General features: G+C 46.7%; 3 protein-coding genes across 6 annotated transcripts; 2 read left to right on the forward strand and 1 right to left on the reverse strand.

Annotated features, from left to right (window-relative positions):
* Positions 1-465: 465 nt before the first annotated feature.
* Positions 466-14,231, reverse strand: brf1b (BRF1 RNA polymerase III transcription initiation factor subunit b). Of its 2 annotated transcripts, XM_058051218.1 has the most exons (19): positions 14,030-14,231; positions 13,427-13,614; positions 4,895-4,975; positions 4,625-4,798; positions 4,516-4,547; positions 4,373-4,445; positions 3,002-3,151; positions 2,837-2,930; positions 2,639-2,765; positions 2,538-2,577; positions 2,368-2,463; positions 2,003-2,305; positions 1,858-1,925; positions 1,711-1,792; positions 1,591-1,643; positions 1,250-1,533; positions 1,134-1,182; positions 903-1,062; positions 466-830 (listed from the first exon to the last, which is right to left on the reverse strand). In XM_058051218.1, the coding sequence occupies exons 2-19, from the start codon at positions 13,608-13,610 to the stop codon at positions 784-786; spliced, it is 2,097 nt and encodes a 698-aa protein (XP_057907201.1). In that variant the 5' UTR covers positions 13,611-13,614; positions 14,030-14,231; the 3' UTR covers positions 466-783. The 2 variants fall into 2 exon arrangements, with proteins under 2 accessions (XP_057907201.1, XP_057907285.1); XM_058051302.1 differs by lacking the exons at positions 13,427-13,614; positions 14,030-14,231 and adding an exon at positions 6,847-7,081.
* On the forward strand, positions 6,797-12,930 carry LOC131104161 (uncharacterized). The gene is made up of 18 exons (XM_058051085.1): positions 6,797-6,933; positions 7,015-7,052; positions 7,117-7,191; positions 7,259-7,383; positions 7,452-7,589; positions 7,664-7,741; positions 7,878-8,048; positions 9,258-9,354; positions 9,437-9,660; positions 9,748-9,913; positions 10,012-10,211; positions 10,373-10,490; positions 10,562-10,770; positions 10,869-10,986; positions 11,075-11,244; positions 11,508-11,605; positions 11,694-11,809; positions 11,882-12,930. Exons 1-18 carry the CDS (start codon positions 6,812-6,814, stop codon positions 12,892-12,894), a joined length of 3,276 nt encoding a protein of 1,091 aa, XP_057907068.1. The 5' UTR covers positions 6,797-6,811; the 3' UTR covers positions 12,895-12,930.
* Positions 14,232-14,429: 198 nt separating the features above from the next.
* Positions 14,430-17,363, forward strand: xrcc3 (X-ray repair complementing defective repair in Chinese hamster cells 3). Of its 3 annotated transcripts, XM_058073997.1 has the most exons (8): positions 14,430-14,590; positions 15,070-15,207; positions 15,276-15,488; positions 15,569-15,735; positions 15,827-16,039; positions 16,117-16,154; positions 16,241-16,459; positions 16,561-17,363. In XM_058073997.1, exons 1-7 carry the CDS (start codon positions 14,530-14,532, stop codon positions 16,452-16,454), a joined length of 1,044 nt encoding a protein of 347 aa, XP_057929980.1. In that variant the 5' UTR covers positions 14,430-14,529; the 3' UTR covers positions 16,455-16,459; positions 16,561-17,363. The 3 variants fall into 3 exon arrangements, with proteins under 3 accessions (XP_057929980.1, XP_057929971.1, XP_057929983.1); XM_058073988.1 differs by having other exon boundaries at positions 16,241-17,363; XM_058074000.1 differs by having other exon boundaries at positions 15,569-15,723; positions 16,241-17,363.
* Positions 17,364-17,421: the final 58 nt, after the last annotated feature.

The following is a 17,421-nucleotide window of genomic DNA, read 5'->3' on the forward strand; positions in this document are numbered from 1 at the left end:
TTTATCTCTTAAAAAAAAAAAAATGACACACATTAACAAAATGTCGACAAAAATGACGCCTAGTTTTGACTCGAGTGTTAGGACGGGCCATGACGTCACATTCTAGTCTCCGAGCTTCTGCAGCTGATGAGAGTCAGTGGGTGTCACATGACTAAAATTGTCCAATTAGACGGAGGAGCGTCCGTGTACCTGCAAGCCAACGAGCCGGGCAGTTTGTCAAGTAGCAATCTTGTCGCTTGATGTGGCGACATATTTTCTCAAAAGGCGTCGTTGGGGACTTTTCTAATATTGTTTAATATCGTTTTGTTCTGTATTTTGTGTTCTCACTGAGCAGCGGCGAGTTAATGGAATGGACACAGTATAATCTGTTAATTAGTGTTCAATTGTGCTCATTTTTAAACGTGCTAATTCTCAATAGCCCCTACAGCACTTGACATAATATGTAAATTATATGCAAATGAGACGACTATGACGCTATGGATGTAGCGATTTATAGGACAGCCAATAGCGACATTTTTTATTGAAAAGTTGACAACAGTGCAGCTGGGTGAATTGATCAGGCACTGGACTGTTGAGGTTGGAAAACAAAAACAGAGGGTCAAACTGTGGCTGAGGATCAGGATACGAAACATTAAGACAGCATGGCTTCCTTCCACAGTTTAATATCTGCTGCTAAATGACTTTTTACAAGATTTACTTTGGAAAATCTTTCACAATTTCATATTTACATTCTTTTAAGAATAACTTTAAATATTTAAAAACATAGCGGGAACATTAAAAAAGTTACAAGACGTTGTCCTCCTCATGTTCGTCGTCCTCGCAGCCAAAATCTAAGGCACACAAACCGATAATCAATCAATTGATCACCACAGCATCCTTTCACAGTAAAAGCTTAAACTGACGTTGAACAAGCTGCAGGGCGCTGACACACTCGTCCTCCTCCTCCTCCTCTTCCTCCTCCTCCTCTTCCTCCTCGTCCATGATGGGAGCGGAGCTGGACTCCGCTTCAGGTTTGGGAGTCTGAGATGTGGTTGGTGTTGTCACGGTAACAGCCTCTTCCACCTGAGAGGTGGAATCATCGATCAAGTTTTTGTAGAGATGAAAGGCTTTGATGGCAGGAGGCGGGGACTCACCGGCGACACGCGTTTCTTCTTCGGGGCTTGGGAGAAGAGGGGGCCGAGCCTGGAACAAACATGGACGACGGTCAAGCGGAATAGCGCCATTGGTCCGCGGACAAGGGAGGGCTTACCTCCTCCCCATCATACTGGCAGTCGCGGCCAGGTCCACGATGGCACCTTTGGCCAACTTCTTGTGGCGGAGTCTTTTTCGTGCAGGTCTGGCAGGGGGTGCGGCGGGGGCGGTCTTTTCCGGGCTGCTGCCCCCTCCACTTTCTGCCTCCCCGCTGTTGAGGTCTTTGAGGACGTCATAGTTGATCTTAGTGGAGATCTTCTTCTTCTCCAGCATCTTCTTGATGGCCTCTCCTGCTGTGGACGCCTGGATGGCCTCCTTCTTCTTCTTCTTGCATTTCTTGGGCTGCAAAAAGATGAAAGGTCATCGCCATCCCATCATGAACGCGAGCCAGCAACCAACCTTTTCTTTGTATGTCCCTTGCTCTTTCTCTTTTTTAATTCTTTCTTCTTTTTCTGAAACACAAATAATCAATCAATATTTGTCAAGTATTGGTTTCTTAGTTTGGTGTCTCTGGAGGACCTTTCTGCTCTTGCAGGTATTCTTGGTTCTGCTGCATCCACAGTTGGGTCTTCACCTGGACCTCCTTGTCACTCAGGATGTACTGCAGAGAAGAACCGCATGAGAACACAACGACCCGGAGACAGGGGGTTTTATTGATCAGCTCACCTTATCGATCTCCTGTTCATCAATACCGTCCAGATCCAGATCTCCACTCCCCGAATTCTCGTCCACTTCTGTAAAAAAAAAATAAGGACAAAAAACGAAATAGTTTTTGTTGTGATTGACGCCACGAAGCAACGGCTTTTCTCACCTAGCGTTGTGTCCTCTATGTCGGGCTTGCTGAAGACCTGGAAGGTTTTCTGGAGGTCCAAAGCGGCAGCACTTGCCATAATGGTGGCAACAGAGGGGACCCGCTGCAGGGGTGGCCCCCCATCGCTCCCCGGCCTTGGCTCACCGCCGTCTTGGTCCTTTTTGCACAGCCTCTCCTCTTCTTGTATCACCTGGCACAGGAAGTCCTGCGTAAGGTGCTGGGTGGCATTTTGGAAGTCATAGTCTTTAGCCTCCAGCTGCTCCAGGTCAGTGGTCGAGTCCGGGACTTCCTTGTCCTGAGGGTCTGTAGACAAGAGGTCTTCATAGTTCTTAGCACATGGAGAGGATCTGCTCAAAGACGCTCACCTATCTTGTTGACGTAGGCGGCGTATATTCCTCTCAATTTGGGTCGACTCTTCTCCAGCTCGCTCTCGATCTGGTCTTGGTAGCAGCTGATCTCTCCTGACGGAAGGACACTCAAAGATCAGAAGGACTACAGGGTCACATGACATCCCCGTGCAGAACTAGGATCTGACCTTGGACCTCATTCAGCTTCTTGGTCAGCTCTTGCTCCAGCTGCAGAGGAACGCAAGCATGAAGAACGTGCTTTGACGATGGAGATGACGATGGGACGTACCTGCTGCATCTTGGTCTTGTGCAGGGCGGCAGTAAAAGAGGGGGGGTCACATTCCTGCTCCAGATCCACCCTCATGAACTCATCGATGGTCAGCTGACTGGTGGGCGTGTCCTCAAACTCTGTTAACCTGTGAGAAGAGGACAGCCGTCTCCAACATGGAGGACGTGACCCTCACATGGACAAGTCGGAGGTCCTCACCTCTTCCGTAGCGTGGCCTGACAAACCTTCACCACCCCGATCACGTCCTTCACCGTACGGCGGAACTTGTGCATGCGGGCCGCCACGAGGAGCGCTGAGGGCGAACAGGAAGTCAGCTCTAGACTTAACGGTGCGGGTCTGAGGATGCTTTATCGGGATTCGTACCGGCACCGCAGAGTCCAGACGGACGGCGTCCCGTGTGCATCCAGTCCCTCTTCATCCTCTGGACCAGACGGAGCGCCGTCATGGACACATCATGGGTCTGTGCCCCAAACTCCAACATGTGAGCAAAGCGAGGGATCAGCAGACATGGATCTGAATGGGGGCGGGGCAGAGCCAGTCAATCATGCTGCGTATCCTCACTGGGGTGATGCTGGAGCCTACCCTACGCCAGTGATTTTCAACCACTGTGCCGCGGCACACTAGTGTACCTTGAGAAACCGTCAGGTGTGCCGTGAGGAATTATCCAATATCACTTTTTATAATTAACATTTATTAATCATCATTTGGGGCGGCATGGCGGTCGAGTGGTTAGCGCGCAGACCTCACAGCTAGGAGACCAGGGTTCAATTCCACCCTCGGCCATCTCTGTGTGGAGTTTGCATGTTCTCCCCGTGCATGCGTGGGTTTTCTCCGGGTACTCCGGTTTCCTCCCACATTCCAAAAACATGCTAGGTTAATTGGCCACTCCAAATTGTCCATAGGTATGAATGTGAGTGTGAATGGTTGTTTGTCTATATGTGCCCTGTGATTGGCTGGCCACCAGTCCAGGGTGTACCCCGCCTCTCGCCCAAAGACAGCTGGGATAGGCTCCAGCACCCCCGCGACCCTCGTGAGGAAAAGCGGTAGAAAATGAATGAATGAAGATTGAATTTGATCTTTTCCTGTTTAAATTGATCCCGGGTGCGTTCTTTCAGCGCATGCTCAGATATGACGTAACACGCAGATCCAGACGTTCTTCACTTTTAAAAATGGAGGCCAGCAATCGGCACTGGACTAAGCAAAGTTTGTTTTTGATTCAAACTAAATTTCAAGACTGGACGAAGGAAAAACTGGCAATACGGAGTTATTCCAACAAGTGAAAGAAAAACTTGGGGAAGCCGGTATCACGTGATGTTGATGTTTACGTTTTACTGGGCATGCCCTATTGACTATTCTGATTGATTTTCACGGTGCATGTAGACAAGAGATTGGAATATTCCTTTCCATGGATACCATTGTTTCCCGAAAGGTCATTCGGAAAGAGAAAAAGTGGTGATGTAAAAACGTGGCTACTGTGGAGTGTCTGTGGTGTAAAGACTGGCAGAGCAATGTAATATTGGTCCGTGTGGCAACACCTACCTTGTTCCTCCCATAGACTTATTGATGCACGTGTGAGGTCGTGGTGACATTTTGGAACATTTTTGGTTAGTGGTGTGCCACAAGATTTTTCCAATGTAAAAAACGTACCGTGGCTCAAAAAAGGTTGAAAAACACTACCCTACACAATACAGTAAACAGTAGAATAACATTCAGTATTTGGGGGAAAGTTCTCACCAATGGCGGGAGCATTGATGCAGAGTTCACGAGCCAACAGCAGGAAGGTTTTTCCCAGGATGTAAACATTCACCTGAACACATCACACCAAAAGCGGTCATGAGTAGTGCCTCTAACTACACACCAGTATTATGTGGTTCTACCTGCAGCAGGTCACTCAGGTCCAGCAACATGTCTGACAAGCGGTTAAAGAATCATTACGCCCACACACACACACACAGTCACACACACACACAAGGCATTGTGGGATACGTGGTGTTCCTTCAGTGCGACACACCAGGTAGAGGCAGGCGGCGATGATGTGTTCTGTTTTACGTCCACGTGTCAGGTGACGGCTGACCACCATCTTGAAGAAATTGAAGGCTGTGTCCAGACAGTGCTGGTTGAGCTGCAGCTGGTTGCCTAGGTGATGGATCTGACATCTCCCTAAACACAAGCACGCATCCACACGTTGACGGAAAATGTGAGGGCCGAGTGTGGAAGATTTCAGAAGCCGGGTGATGACGGCTACGGAATACTCACCGCTTTGCAGAGTCTGTGCTCTAGACTCTTTCCCTACGTTGGTGTGGAATCCAGAACCTAGCAGAGGAGTTTTGACTGGACCTGACACACACACACAAACACACACAAATACAATGTTAAATACCACTTCTTGGATTATAACAATTGATGTCAAGTTGGAATCACGTTCGATTCCCCCACATCGCAAAAACATGTATGTTAGCTTCATTGGCGACTCATAATTGTCCATAGGTATGAATGTGAGTGTGAATGGTTGTTTGTTTGGCTGGCCACCAGTCCTCGCCCAAAGACAGCTGGGATAGGCTCCAGCACCCCCCATGACCCTCTTATAAGGATAAGCGGTAGAAAATGAATGAATAACAAAATTACAGGGCTGCACGGTGGTTGAGTGGTTAGCACACAGACCTCACAGCTAGGAGACCCAAGTTCAATTCCACACTCGGCCATCTCTGTGTAGAGTTTGCATGTTCTCCCCGTGCATGTGTGGGTTTTCTCTCCGGTTTCCTCCCACATTCCAAAAACATGCTAGGTTAATTAGCGACTCCAAATTGTCCATAGGTATGAATGTGAGTGTGAATGGTTGTTTGTCTATATGTGCCCTGTGATTGGCTGGCCACCAGTCCAGGGTGTACCCCGCTTCTCGCCCGAAGACAGCTGGGATAGGCTCCAGCACCCCCACGACCCTCTTATAATAATAACAAAATAATAATAACCCTCTTATGAATAACAAACAGATGAGTGGTTAGCGTGGAGGCCTCACAGCTAGGAGACCTGAGTTCAATCCACACTCGGCCATCACTCCAGGGTGTACCCCGCCTCTCACCCAAGGTTAGCTGTGATAGGCTCCAGCATACACCCACAACCGTGGTGAGGTGAAGCGGTATCAAAGATGGATGGATGCAAGTTGGAATCTCACTTGTTCTTCGTTTATTGGCCGACGACCAGCATATCTTGGAGGTGTATGCTGCCACCTACTGAAGTGTAGCATGTAATAGCATGCCTCTTTAAAGGGTGACAGTCTACAGCAGGGGTCGGGAACCTTTTTGGCTAAGAGAGCCATGAAGGCCAGATATTTTAAAATGTATATCTGTGAGAGCCATATACATTTTTTTAAACATTGAATGCAATAAAATGTGTGCATTTTTATGTAAGACCAACAGTTTTAGATATAATAGGCTCTAATTACGTAGACCAGGCACACTACCCCACGCCAATGGGGTGTGGCCAGCACACTTTCGTGAGCAGCGCAGTGTCCAATAATAAATCGAATACTTGCTGCCATTAATGCAACTTCTGCTGCTGCATGGTTTTGCACCGTACTCCGTACATGTATTTCATTCTTTTGGCCATCTTCGTCAGAAGGCTTGGTTCTGCAGCTTTACCTAGGTGACTATTTGACTAAAGGAGGAAAGTTTGCATTTACATGTTGACATCTCAATGACCGAGGTAGACTACCGCATTACCCAGTAATAATCGAGTTTTGGTGTTTGACCTGGAAAATATCATCAGGAAAGATGGATATGGTTGGCCGTATTGCAGTAGAAAATAGATGGACGGATTAAAATGCATAAGAAAGTTGTTGATTATTTTTAACAGTCATTTCTGTGATGTTTACTTTAAAATGTTAGCAAAAATACATTTTTATTGTGGTAAGAAACGCTTGAGAGCCAGATACAGTCATCAAAAGAGCCCTACCTGGCTCCCGAGCCATAGGTTCCCTACCTCTGGTCTACAGACTTCCCTTCCTGCTTCCATAATCCTGGCCTTTAAACTCAAACTCTCTCTAACCTGGATTGCTGACGCCGGAATGTAAGTGTACTCGTTCTACTGACTCTTCCATATCTCACACTTTCTCAGTTTCTGACTTGTTTACTTTGCAAATTGTATATTATTTAATCCTGCGGGTGGAATCACACAATGGCTCCCAGGTGTGCAGCTGCCAATCATCTCACCTGGCTGCAAAGTGAAAAGTTTGGTCTCCTCACTCAGACAGGTTTAGCAGTTGGTTTGAAGATGAGGACAGCTGCTGTCATCGTTGGGTGAGTTGGAACTAAAACATACGCCCATGTATTTTTAAGCTAACTCAATGCTTTGGTCCTTTTTTTTTTTTTTGCTTTTAGCCTCACCCTGATCTGCTTCACCCGTGGAGCAGTTGAAGGTAATTCAGTCTTTTACTGGTCTTCTTACTCAGGTGACCTTTGACCTTCTGTCTCTGGTCCTAGTGGAGTGGGCCTGCAGGGATCGTTATCTGTGGATCCACGTGACCTCCAAACAGACGGTCCAGTTTGAGGCTGTAGGTCGGTTCGCACCTTCACCACCATACAGTGGTCCAATCCTGACCTTGTGACCCCCCGCCCCACCCAGATGACAATGGTGTCCATGCCGTCAGTGCACCGGAGGCCTCACACTGCGGTTACACCATCAGCACCTTGGCGGATGGATACACCACCTTAAGAGCTTCTTACTACTCCTGCTTCACACACACGCAGGTAGACCCCCCCCCCCCGCCAACCCCGCCATTGATGTACAGACTCTTGCCCTTATTTTTTCCCTTCAGGATGACCACTTGTTCACTTTTCAATTTAACGTGATGCTGAGTGACGGTGCCGAGTGGATCAGCCGACCGCTTTCAGCCACGTGTTCCGGTCTCAGCTGGCTTCACCGAGAGATCGTATGTGAGGAGGACTACATGGAGGTGGGAACATCGTCTCAGCGCTTCTTTCTGGCTCATCGGCCCGACATCAATCGTTCTCGTGTGACCGCCATCAGGTGAACGTGCAGCGAGAATCTTCATGTGCCGCTCAGCCAGATGGAGCCGGACGAGAGTGGCATGCCGCCTTGTCCCAGGTAAGTCGACCGGCCATCTGCTGAGGTGACCGTGTCATCTTGCCAGATTTTCAAGACTGAAGTCTTCATAGGTCTCGGGTCTTCTACTTGTCCCTACTTGATCCCTCCCTGCCCTGCTTTGTTTGCCGTGCGTCAGGCTCGGAAGATTGCGAGCTCGGCTCTTCAGCTGATGTTCCTGCAGCGTGATGGACAATTGACCCCCATGTCGGTCATGGAGGCGGAGAGTAGAGGTTACAGCCTGACCCTGAGCGCCAAGCGGGCAGTGCTTCGATCGCCGTACAATTCTGCAAAGGCACAGTTGATCACGGTAGGTAGCCAAGAACATGCCATGTTGGTCAAGTCGTGGATGTCATGCACGGCAGGAGTGGACACTCCAACTCCACCACATGTACGTACAGCGGAACCCCGTGGGAAGTGTCAATCTGTTCCAAAACATACGCTACCTGAATCAATTAGTATAAAGGTAAAATCTGTTCCAGAAAGCCAAAAGATGAACCCAACTGCCTGGTTCAAACATTTTGCATTAAAGTTCATGTTAATATTATGCGCTAACGATGGATCTGCATGATTGATCGATAGCTGGGATAGGCTCCAGTACCCCCATGACCCTCTTATAAGAATAAGCGGTAGAAAATGAATGAATAACAAAATTACAGGGCTGCGTGGTGTTTGAGTGGTTAGCATGGATGCCTCACAGATAGGAGACCCAAGTTCAATTCCACACTTGGCCATCTCTGTGTGGAGTTTGCATGTTCTCCCCGTGCATGCGTGGGTTTTCTCTCCGGTTTCCTCCCACATTCCAAAAACACGCTAGGTTAATTAGCGACTCCAAATTGTCCATAGGTATGAATGTGAGTGTGAATGGTTGTTTGTCTATATGTGCCCTGTGATTGGCTGGCCACCAGTCCAGGGTGTACCCCGCCTCCCGCCCAAGGTTAGCTGGGATAGAAAGCCAAAAAATGAACCCAACTGCCTGGTTCAAACATTTTGCAGTAAAGTTCATGTTATTATGTGCTAACGATGGATCTGCGCGATCGATCGATAGCGCTGCGCCCGAGATGGATCCATCGTTAGCTCACAAATCGATCGATTTCTGCGCTCACGATGGATATAACTGCCTTGCACTGGAGACCGATGCTTTGACACTGCGCTGACGATATGATGACAATCGTTGATCTGCTAATTGCATACAATGACAGGGTTAGGGTTGGGGGTTAGGGTTCACACTCCCCCCGCCGAGAACGGTAACAAAGTGAACTGCTTGACAATTAATCAAAGATTTGAAATTTGCATGCTTGTTGATTCTTGTAAGTAACAACGCTCAGCGCTGCCATCTGTTGGCATCTAAAACTACACACATCCATCCCGGGCGCAGTAATATACCATCGATGGTGAGGGCAGAAATCGATCGATTTGTGCGCGATGGATCCATCTCGGGCGTAGCGCTATCAATCGATCGCGCAGATCCATTGTTAGCGCACGTAACATTAACACAGTGACTGTTCTGTTTTTTCAGTTGGACGGCGTCCCTGTAGAGGTGGTCCATGCGTCTCTGTTCTACAAGCAGCAGCTAACGGTGGTGATGATTGACATGTCGATGGCCTGCACAGTCAGTATGTCCTTTTTATTAAACTATGCCGGTGGTGGCTAAGGCCAGATGGTACAATGAACCAACAGGTATTGTTTATTATTCAGATTCTGGTTCTTTTGATGGCGCTCGGCTGGTCTGGGATGTCCCCCGGGTGCTAAAGCCTCTGCTTGAAGAAGGGGTTGAATTCAAACATCTGCACCACAGTCTGGGGGTGGGAGGTGTGCTGATGGATGAGGCTAGCATTGCTGCTAGAGGTTTCAGTCTGGCTCGGCAAGAAAATCTGGTCCAAATCGTGGTTCCCTTTGGAGTTGAGGGGGGCTACAAAAAGGTAACGTAAATCCAAGTCTCAAATAGGCATTGAACCTATCGTAGCAGAATTCATGGTCTCTAAATGTCCATTTGTTTTTAATAACAGAGTTTGGTGGTAAACAACGTGTACAAGGAGAAATTTGTGATCTCTCTTCTATACGAGCAAATGTTCTCAGTGGTGTATCAAGATGGCAGCAGCGTTGATACCAAACACAGAACGCACCGGGTGCTTGACACGCCACTACGCTGTCGTTTGCCCTTCAGCATTGACCGTACGTCTGATGCTTCCGTTAAGTCCAGCTATAAACCTCCTGCAAGACTTCTCAGTCTTTGTTGTGGGATGAACTCTGGTATTGGTTTCCATCTGTAGAGACGGTGAGTGAGGAGCAGGTGTTTAACGTCTACCTGGGAAATATTCCCAGAGATGTCATTTTAGAAGAAGTCCAAATCAACGGGAAGCTGTTGGAGACGGACCAACAACAAACTGTCGTCAGTCCCGTCATTCATCCCAACGGCAGTCGAGCTTACCAACTCAAAGTCCCGTTTCCAGATGCCGTAGTTCAGAAGATGGTAAGAACTGGTAGTTTTTGTTGTCATGCTACGGTTTTGAATATCCAAGGTCATGTAAATAACGACTTTGTATATGTGGAAGACTCCTCGGCAAGCAGGAATCAAATGTGGAATATCGAGTCTGAATTTGGTAATTCTTAGATGCCAATCTTTTCCAACAGTATGTGGGTGAAGGTATGGTCCAGTTCTCCATTGATGTCAACTTCACTTTAACCATCATGCCCCAGAGGGACTCCTACTATCATCAGACCTTTATCACAGCTCGAGCCTTTAGTGCATGTAAGGACACGCCCAAACATTTGTCACGACATGAATTATTCCCTGTTCAAGCGCAACATTTTCCCGTCAAGTTCCACCAGAGATCACAGCTCGGTGTTCTGACCGAGGAATCTTCTTCAGTGTCATCGCACCCCGTCAAGCTGAGTCACTGTGGGAGGTGGGCGTCCACAATGAGCCGCTGACGTCCGAACTGGCCACTCAAAGGGGGTACAAACTCCTCAACGATGGTCAGAAAACCATCCTGGAAGTTCCGGTGTTTTCCGTGGGATACACCTATGAAGTTAGTGACAATGTAGTACAGGAGCTACTGGTGACTCCTGGAGCCAATCATCTGCGAGGATGGACAAAGTAACGTTTATACTGGCTGCCTTGTTTCAGGACATCAACTTATCAAACTTTTATGGGACATTTAAGCTGCTCCTTCGAGATGCCAGAACTTTGGAGGTTCAGACCTCCACATCAAAGCATTGTCTCTTCAAAACCGAAGACATGATAGGTAAGCCGCACCCGTGACTGCTCTGGATCAGAAGCCGGGTTGAGTTCCACTACCAAGCGTTGCTAATTGCGTCCTTCTGTGGTGTCAGTCTGCTCTGCAGATGGCACCATGACGGTGGTGACGACGCCAACATCCACCTGGCCCACAGTGGACCCTGAAAGAACCAGTCTCCTAGACCGCACCTGTAGACCCAAACAGACTGACATGTCTAGGGTCCTTTTTGAGTTCAAGCTGGACTCCTGTGGGACCAGGACCACGGTACAATTCAAGATTCTATTAATAGATTTAGTTTTCAGGGTTGCAAGTGTAATCGGTTTTAATCGCAACAGCTGTAAGTTCAAATCCGGAAATCAGGAAACCACTGCCAAAGGCTAAAAGCGGTTTGTCACTGGGTAAATTAGTTTAAAATGACTTCCCACTCGTCTGCATTGTCAGTGCATTCTTGTGGGCATGGACATATAAAATTAAGTGTCAAGTTCTGTCCCACCACAAAACTTCACCTCAAACCCCAATTCCACCAGGTTGGAGACTCTTACGTGGTTTATGAGAATGAGATCCTTCATGACAGACAGCTTATTGCAGATGGTCCGACTTTCATATCCAGAGATTCTCAGTTTAAGTAAGTGAAGACACAGCATCATGGACACTTGTTCTGCAAGCGCTGATTCTTAAGAACTGATCTCGGAATCTCTGATCTGTGTTTACAGGTTAACTGTCAGGTGCTTCTATCCACTCAGTGGAATCAGCAGACTCTCGGTAGATCGGGTCTTCCGCTCAGAAGCTCCTGGGTTTGGTTCAGTCAAAGTGTTCGGAAGCCTCACAGGTTAGCATTTAAATTGTCAATGGTTTGCTTTACTGTGGAAAAAGTCATTTAACAATATTAAATTGCCCACAGATTCAAATCTGGTCCCCACCTTTGACTGTTTACATAAGGTTTCTGGGAATGCAATTAACAGCCAATCAGAACCAGTCAAGGAACCCAGCCAAACAAGAGTTGAGCCCAGACCTAGTGTCGGGCCTTGGCCCAAACCAGCACCTAGTACCTTCACAAGACCAGGAGACCAAAACAAGCTACAGTTCAACCTCCAAAAGCAACAATCAGAGTTCAACTTTCCTCAGGTTAATGAGAACATTCCAGCTCCTCCAAGAGATGTGGACAATGCTTTGGGTCCATTGAAGAGATTAACCCACCAGGACAAGAGACCAGGATACACTCCTGAAATTTACTTTGAAAGTAAAGTCCTTCCAATTCCTGCAGCATTCAACGAGGTTGACCATTCTGTCAACATCTATGATGAAACTGGAGGTGAGAGCGCGCCTGTCATTGTTCAGTCTGAGGTACAAAACATCCGAGTTAAGCCTCAAAGAAGATTGGCTTTTGAAAATTCCAGCCAGGAAGTCATTGACACGTCAAACTACAGTCCCTCAGGCCATGCCTCTGGTCCAAAGGCAGGTGGCAAACACCAGACACCAAATCTTCAAGTTAACAGGCACCATGGGGCAAACACACCAGACAGTGTGGGGAAACCATCTTCAACATTGAAAAAAGTCATTCAAACTGCAAGCAGTCCTTTATCAGGACCATCTGGCACTGTGCTTGGATCGAGCCTTGGATTCTTGCTACCGGATCATGGAAAAATGTCTGGCAGGGTACCCACCATTAACATCCCCATCAGGAACAACCCAGATTTCAGCAACAAAGAATTAACCAATCACGCCACACCCGGTAAGCAAGCCATGAATCCCACTGAAGGCAACCTGGGATCCAGGGGTTCTTTCAGCAGTCCTGGTGGGACAGCTGTGGACATGAAGACCTCTGGTATGTATGACTGTGACCAGTCTGGTCAGTACTCGGCCAGTGTTCACCATGGCATCGTGAGAGCAGCATACACAAGTTCTTACTCCTAGGGACACGATTTGAATAAAAGTTGACTGAATTTCAAATGTTGTCCTAATTCTAAGTCGGCATGTTTACGTATTACCTGTGGTGTCCCACAGGGGTCGCTATGAGGCTGCAAACTATTCATTCTGTACATAAACATTTTTATTTAAGGTACTGTATCTGAATATTTTTTTTCCTGACACTTAAGTGCTGGGGGGGGTGACTTGCAGCAGCTTTTGGAGATCATAACAAAATGAGTAAAGGCTGGTTTGACAAATGTTTGGAAATTGACAATTTAGAAATGTGAAAGCGTTTATGAAAGTACATTTTTGGGTGTTTTAGATTACAATCTCTGAAAACGTCATGTCTGCATAACAAAGGGCAGTGGAATTGTAGAGAAACCAGCACCTTGCTCACATTCATATTTCTATTACCATATGAATCACTGTGTGAAATTATCCTGCCCACACACATTGTGGCATGTCAGAGCTTCCATAAGCAATTTTTGCTGACCTAAATATTCAAATGTATTTTGAATGTATTATAAAACGGACTCACCATCAGTAGACACAAACTGTCCCACAGCAGAGGACACGCCTCCACTTCCCTCTACAAACTGGACCTCTGAGACAATGATGTTGTCCTCCAGAACCGAACCACAGCCGGTGCACACGGCACTGCCCCGAGCCTGGTCGACATCGATGTCGGCCCCCCCACAGGTCCTGCACAGCCTGGAGCTCATGGTGCTGAGGTCAGGGGTCACAAAGGTGGGAGCAGGTTAACTTCCCAATTAGTGATGGAAGTGGTGCTTGGGCCACAATTCAAGGTGAAATTGCATTATTTCAAATTCAGACTGTCACTATTACACCGTAATTATCCTACTGTACACAAATTTTGCTCTGCAATGTACACAATTCAAAAGCTCAGAGTATATGCACTATATTCACTATAAAGTAGCAGTAGTCATTGTTTTATCTGTATGTCTGGTACATAACTTTATTGACAATGCTATAATGCTTATTTAACTCAATTACATAAACATAATGCGGATAACAAATGGTATGTGTGATTGAGGACAAATTAGCAAGTAATGAAAGTGGTAATGAGTATAAATGCTGCCAGTAAATATGTAATAGCTTTTTTTAAGCCAATTTGACTTACCAGCAACAGAGCCTCGACAACAAAAGAGTCCTATTTGGCGATTAGCAACAACAACAATATCTTCGAGTATACATCTGCATTTTTCTGTAACACTCCATCTAATTATCAACAACAATGCGATTTTATTTGTTGGATTAAACAGTTATTGTAATGGGACGGAAAACTGATCATTGTTTAGGTTTTTTCCGCCTTCCGGAGTCGCGATGAGATGACGTCAGAGGCGCGGAATGATTTCTTTAATGGCATTTAAAAATCAAATTATTCACAAAAATTTACAGTATACAAAAGTTAACTGTGTAAATTAATAGTTTAGTGTTTAATTGCCCACATTAAAAATTAATGTCGGCTTTGTTTCGTTTTTATCCCATCAGCGCGAATGGAACACTCCAACAGGCTCAGGATTATGACGTCACATTTGCGCGGGTGAGCAGGAATTCGGAAACACTGACAAACAAAGTTGGACAAACAACAATGAGCGTCTTTTGGACTTCAAGAGAGACATGATGTCCTCATGGCGGCAGCTGGAGCTTCACCCGAGGATCATCGGCGCTCTCGGAAGAGGTGACGAGCCATGTTGTCTTCTATTTCCTTTAATTATAACAATTAATTAAACACTTGCAAACGTGACATAGAAAATAGCAATAGTCAATCTGTCTTCAGTTTACAGAATGTCACACAGCACCTTGTTGTTGATGTTGGGAGTAGCTCACCAAAGGACCAAAGCGTTGTTTATTTAATGGAAAACAAAATAGCTCCCAAAATAGGGTCAAAAGACCCTATGTTGGCAGTCACACGAATAAAAGTATCGTTCATTTAGTCGTAGTAGCTCTCATTGTTTATAGGTCAGAAAATTGGAAAACGAATAATAGGTCCCCTTTAAGAAAAATATGCAATCTGGCACAAAAAGCTTGGAAGTAAGTTTCATGTGAAACCAGTTAACTTAACTAACAATGTTGGTCCTTGGCTCTACAATGCTTTTCATGTTGTATGGCACCACTTTGGTTGTTAGCTTGGTTACGCTGCTTTTTTTTCCTCTCCAGCTGACATCAAGTCCGTCAGGGACGTGTTGTGCATGTCAGGTCCAGATCTGCAGAGACTCACCTCCTTGTCGACGTCTGACGTCCATCAACTCCTTACTTCTGCCGCCGAGGCCTGCAGACGCCAGGGTCCTCTACCAGGTGTCGTCCACCATCATGTGAACCCTCACCTGACTTGACAGTATGCTGACCCGTGTTTGTGTACGTAGCGCTTGAGTTGCATCAACGCGAGCGTTACACGTTGGAGTCTGGTTGCAGACTCGGCACCGGCTGCCCTCTGTTGGACCGGCTGCTGAGAGGCGGTCTTCCTTTGGGGGGAGTCACTGAACTGGCAGGAGAGAGCGGCGTCGGGAAGACCCAGCTGGCTTTGCAGTTTTGCCTCTCTGTACAGTACCCAGTCCAACACGGTGGTTTGGACTCAGGTTAGTCAAAGCAGGGAAAATGAACACCACGGTTGGGAGATTGATCTGCAGTGTATGCATACGTGTGCATGTACGCGTAGGAGCGGTGTTTGTGTGCACGGAGGACACTTTTCCCAGCAGACGTCTGCAGCAGCTGATCACAGAACAGTCAAGTCTTCGTTCTGATGTCCCTTCACATGTGACCAAGAGCCTTCACTTCAGTGACCACGTTTATGTTGAGCACGCTGCTGATCTGGTGGGTGGTCTGGTGGGTGGTCTGGTCGGTCTGGTCGGTGTGTCTCCATGTACTCCAGTCGCCTTTCTTTCTTCAGTCACACCTTGTTCATGTTTATCGTCAGGTGTCTCTTCACTCGTGTCTGACACATCGCGTGCCCCTCTTGCTTGCTCGGGGTCTAGTCCGGTTTGTGGCTGTGGACTCGGTGGCGTCTCTATTCAGGTCAGAGTTCGGAGTGGCTGATTGGTTAGAGAGGACGAGACAGCTGCTGACCGTCTCCTCGATGCTGCATTACTTGAGTCGTGAATTTAATGCAGTTGTTCTCTGCATCAACCAGGTAACTAACACACACACACACACACACACACTTGTCCTCTGCCTCAACTTGGAACATCGTGTGTTTGTGTCCGGTAGGTGGCTGACATCTTCAGCAGCTCCGAAGAATATTTGGGGTAAAGTCACTTTGAAATGCTAGCATGTAACACATTGACACTGGTTGTGTGTGATTCGTTCAGATTCCATTGCTTCTGTCTTTCAGTCCTTCTTCCTTGACTGTGTGCCCGGCTCTGGGCTTGGCTTGGGCCAATCAAGTGATGGTTCGTCTTATGATGCGGCGTCTCAATATGACCGTAACCAAGGGCGACCAGGACAGCAGCCTCCGCAGGTTAGAGGTGGTGTTTGCGCCTCACCTGGCTCGAACGGGACAGGACGCGGCCGTGTGGAAGGAGGGCGTTCAAGGAGTTGAGAGTTGACTAAAGTAAAAAATACAGTGATCAACAATTGTTCAAAACAATGGGGGAGTGTTATTATTATTATTATTATTCATTCATTCATTTTCTACCGCTTTTTCCTCACGAGGGTCACGGGGGGTGCTGGAGCCTATCCCAGATGTCTTCGGGCGAGAGGCGGGGTACACCCTGGACTGGTGGCCAGCCAATCACAGGGCACATATAGACAAACAACCATTCACACTCACATTCATACCTATGGACAATTTGAAGTCGCCAATTAACCTAGCATGTTTTTGGAATGTGGGAGGAAACCGGAGTACCCGGAGAAAACCCACGCATGCACGGGGAGAACATGCAAACTCCACACAGAGATGGTGGAATTGAACCCTGATCTCCTAGCTGTGAGGTCTGCACGCTAACCACTAGACCGCCGTGCCGCCCCATCATTATTATTATTATTATTATGTATTATTCTGAACAAGGTAATGGACCAAATTGCAATTGATACAAGCATGTTAATAGTTTTTGTGTTGATTGTATTGTGCACACATGTATTGATGTCAGTCAGGGATGGAAAGGTAACAACGCTACAAATTGGTTGAACATTTTTGTTTTTTTTCATTAATTTGTGATTTTTTTTCTTCATTCATCTGTCATATAATCTGGCAAATAATTCCTTCACATGATTAATAATGTGTTTCCAAAGTGGTTGTGTGTGAATTATGCAGCCTTGTCTTTTCAAAATGGATCTTTTGGGTGTGAATGTAGAAACCGAGCTGCCAATCACAATACAGTGGTTTTGAATTTTATACATTCATGGCTGAAAACAGTCATTCAAAAACACGTATTACAATATCTTTTTTTTTTTTAGAAATATTGTCAGCGTACCTCACAATTCTTTCCAAATAAAGTCCAATCTAGGTACCACAACTTGTGTAGAATTATATTTTGACAATACCACTGTATAGTCAGTTACTTCCGGTGTGCG

This window comes from Doryrhamphus excisus, chromosome 1 (genome assembly GCF_030265055.1).
Source record: "Doryrhamphus excisus isolate RoL2022-K1 chromosome 1, RoL_Dexc_1.0, whole genome shotgun sequence".
Taxonomy (NCBI): Eukaryota; Metazoa; Chordata; class Actinopteri; order Syngnathiformes; family Syngnathidae; genus Doryrhamphus; species Doryrhamphus excisus.

Bases quoted from the DNA above. Each gene is read 5' to 3' on its own strand.
- LOC131104161 (XM_058051085.1), top strand. From the start codon at position 6,812: ATGGCTCCCAGGTGTGCAGCTGCCAATCATCTCACCTGGCTGCAAAGT. The intron at 9,661-9,747 runs GTAACGTAAATC...TTTTAATAACAG, and splicing joins TTGAGGGGGGCTACAAAAAG to AGTTTGGTGGTAAACAACGT. The intron at 11,606-11,693 runs GTAAGTGAAGAC...CTGTGTTTACAG, and splicing joins TCCAGAGATTCTCAGTTTAA to GTTAACTGTCAGGTGCTTCT.
- xrcc3 (XM_058073988.1), top strand. From the start codon at position 14,530: ATGATGTCCTCATGGCGGCAGCTGGAGCTTCACCCGAGGATCATCGGC. The intron at 15,736-15,826 runs GTGGGTGGTCTG...GTTTATCGTCAG, and splicing joins CTGATCTGGTGGGTGGTCTG to GTGTCTCTTCACTCGTGTCT. The intron at 16,040-16,116 runs GTAACTAACACA...TGTGTCCGGTAG, and splicing joins TTGTTCTCTGCATCAACCAG to GTGGCTGACATCTTCAGCAG.
- brf1b (XM_058051218.1), bottom strand. From the start codon at position 13,610: ATGAGCTCCAGGCTGTGCAGGACCTGTGGGGGGGCCGACATCGATGTC. The intron at 4,446-4,515 runs GTAGAACCACAT...TGATGTGTTCAG, and splicing joins ACCTGAGTGACCTGCTGCAG to GTGAATGTTTACATCCTGGG. The intron at 1,793-1,857 runs GTGAGCTGATCA...TCTTCTCTGCAG, and splicing joins ATGAACAGGAGATCGATAAG to TACATCCTGAGTGACAAGGA.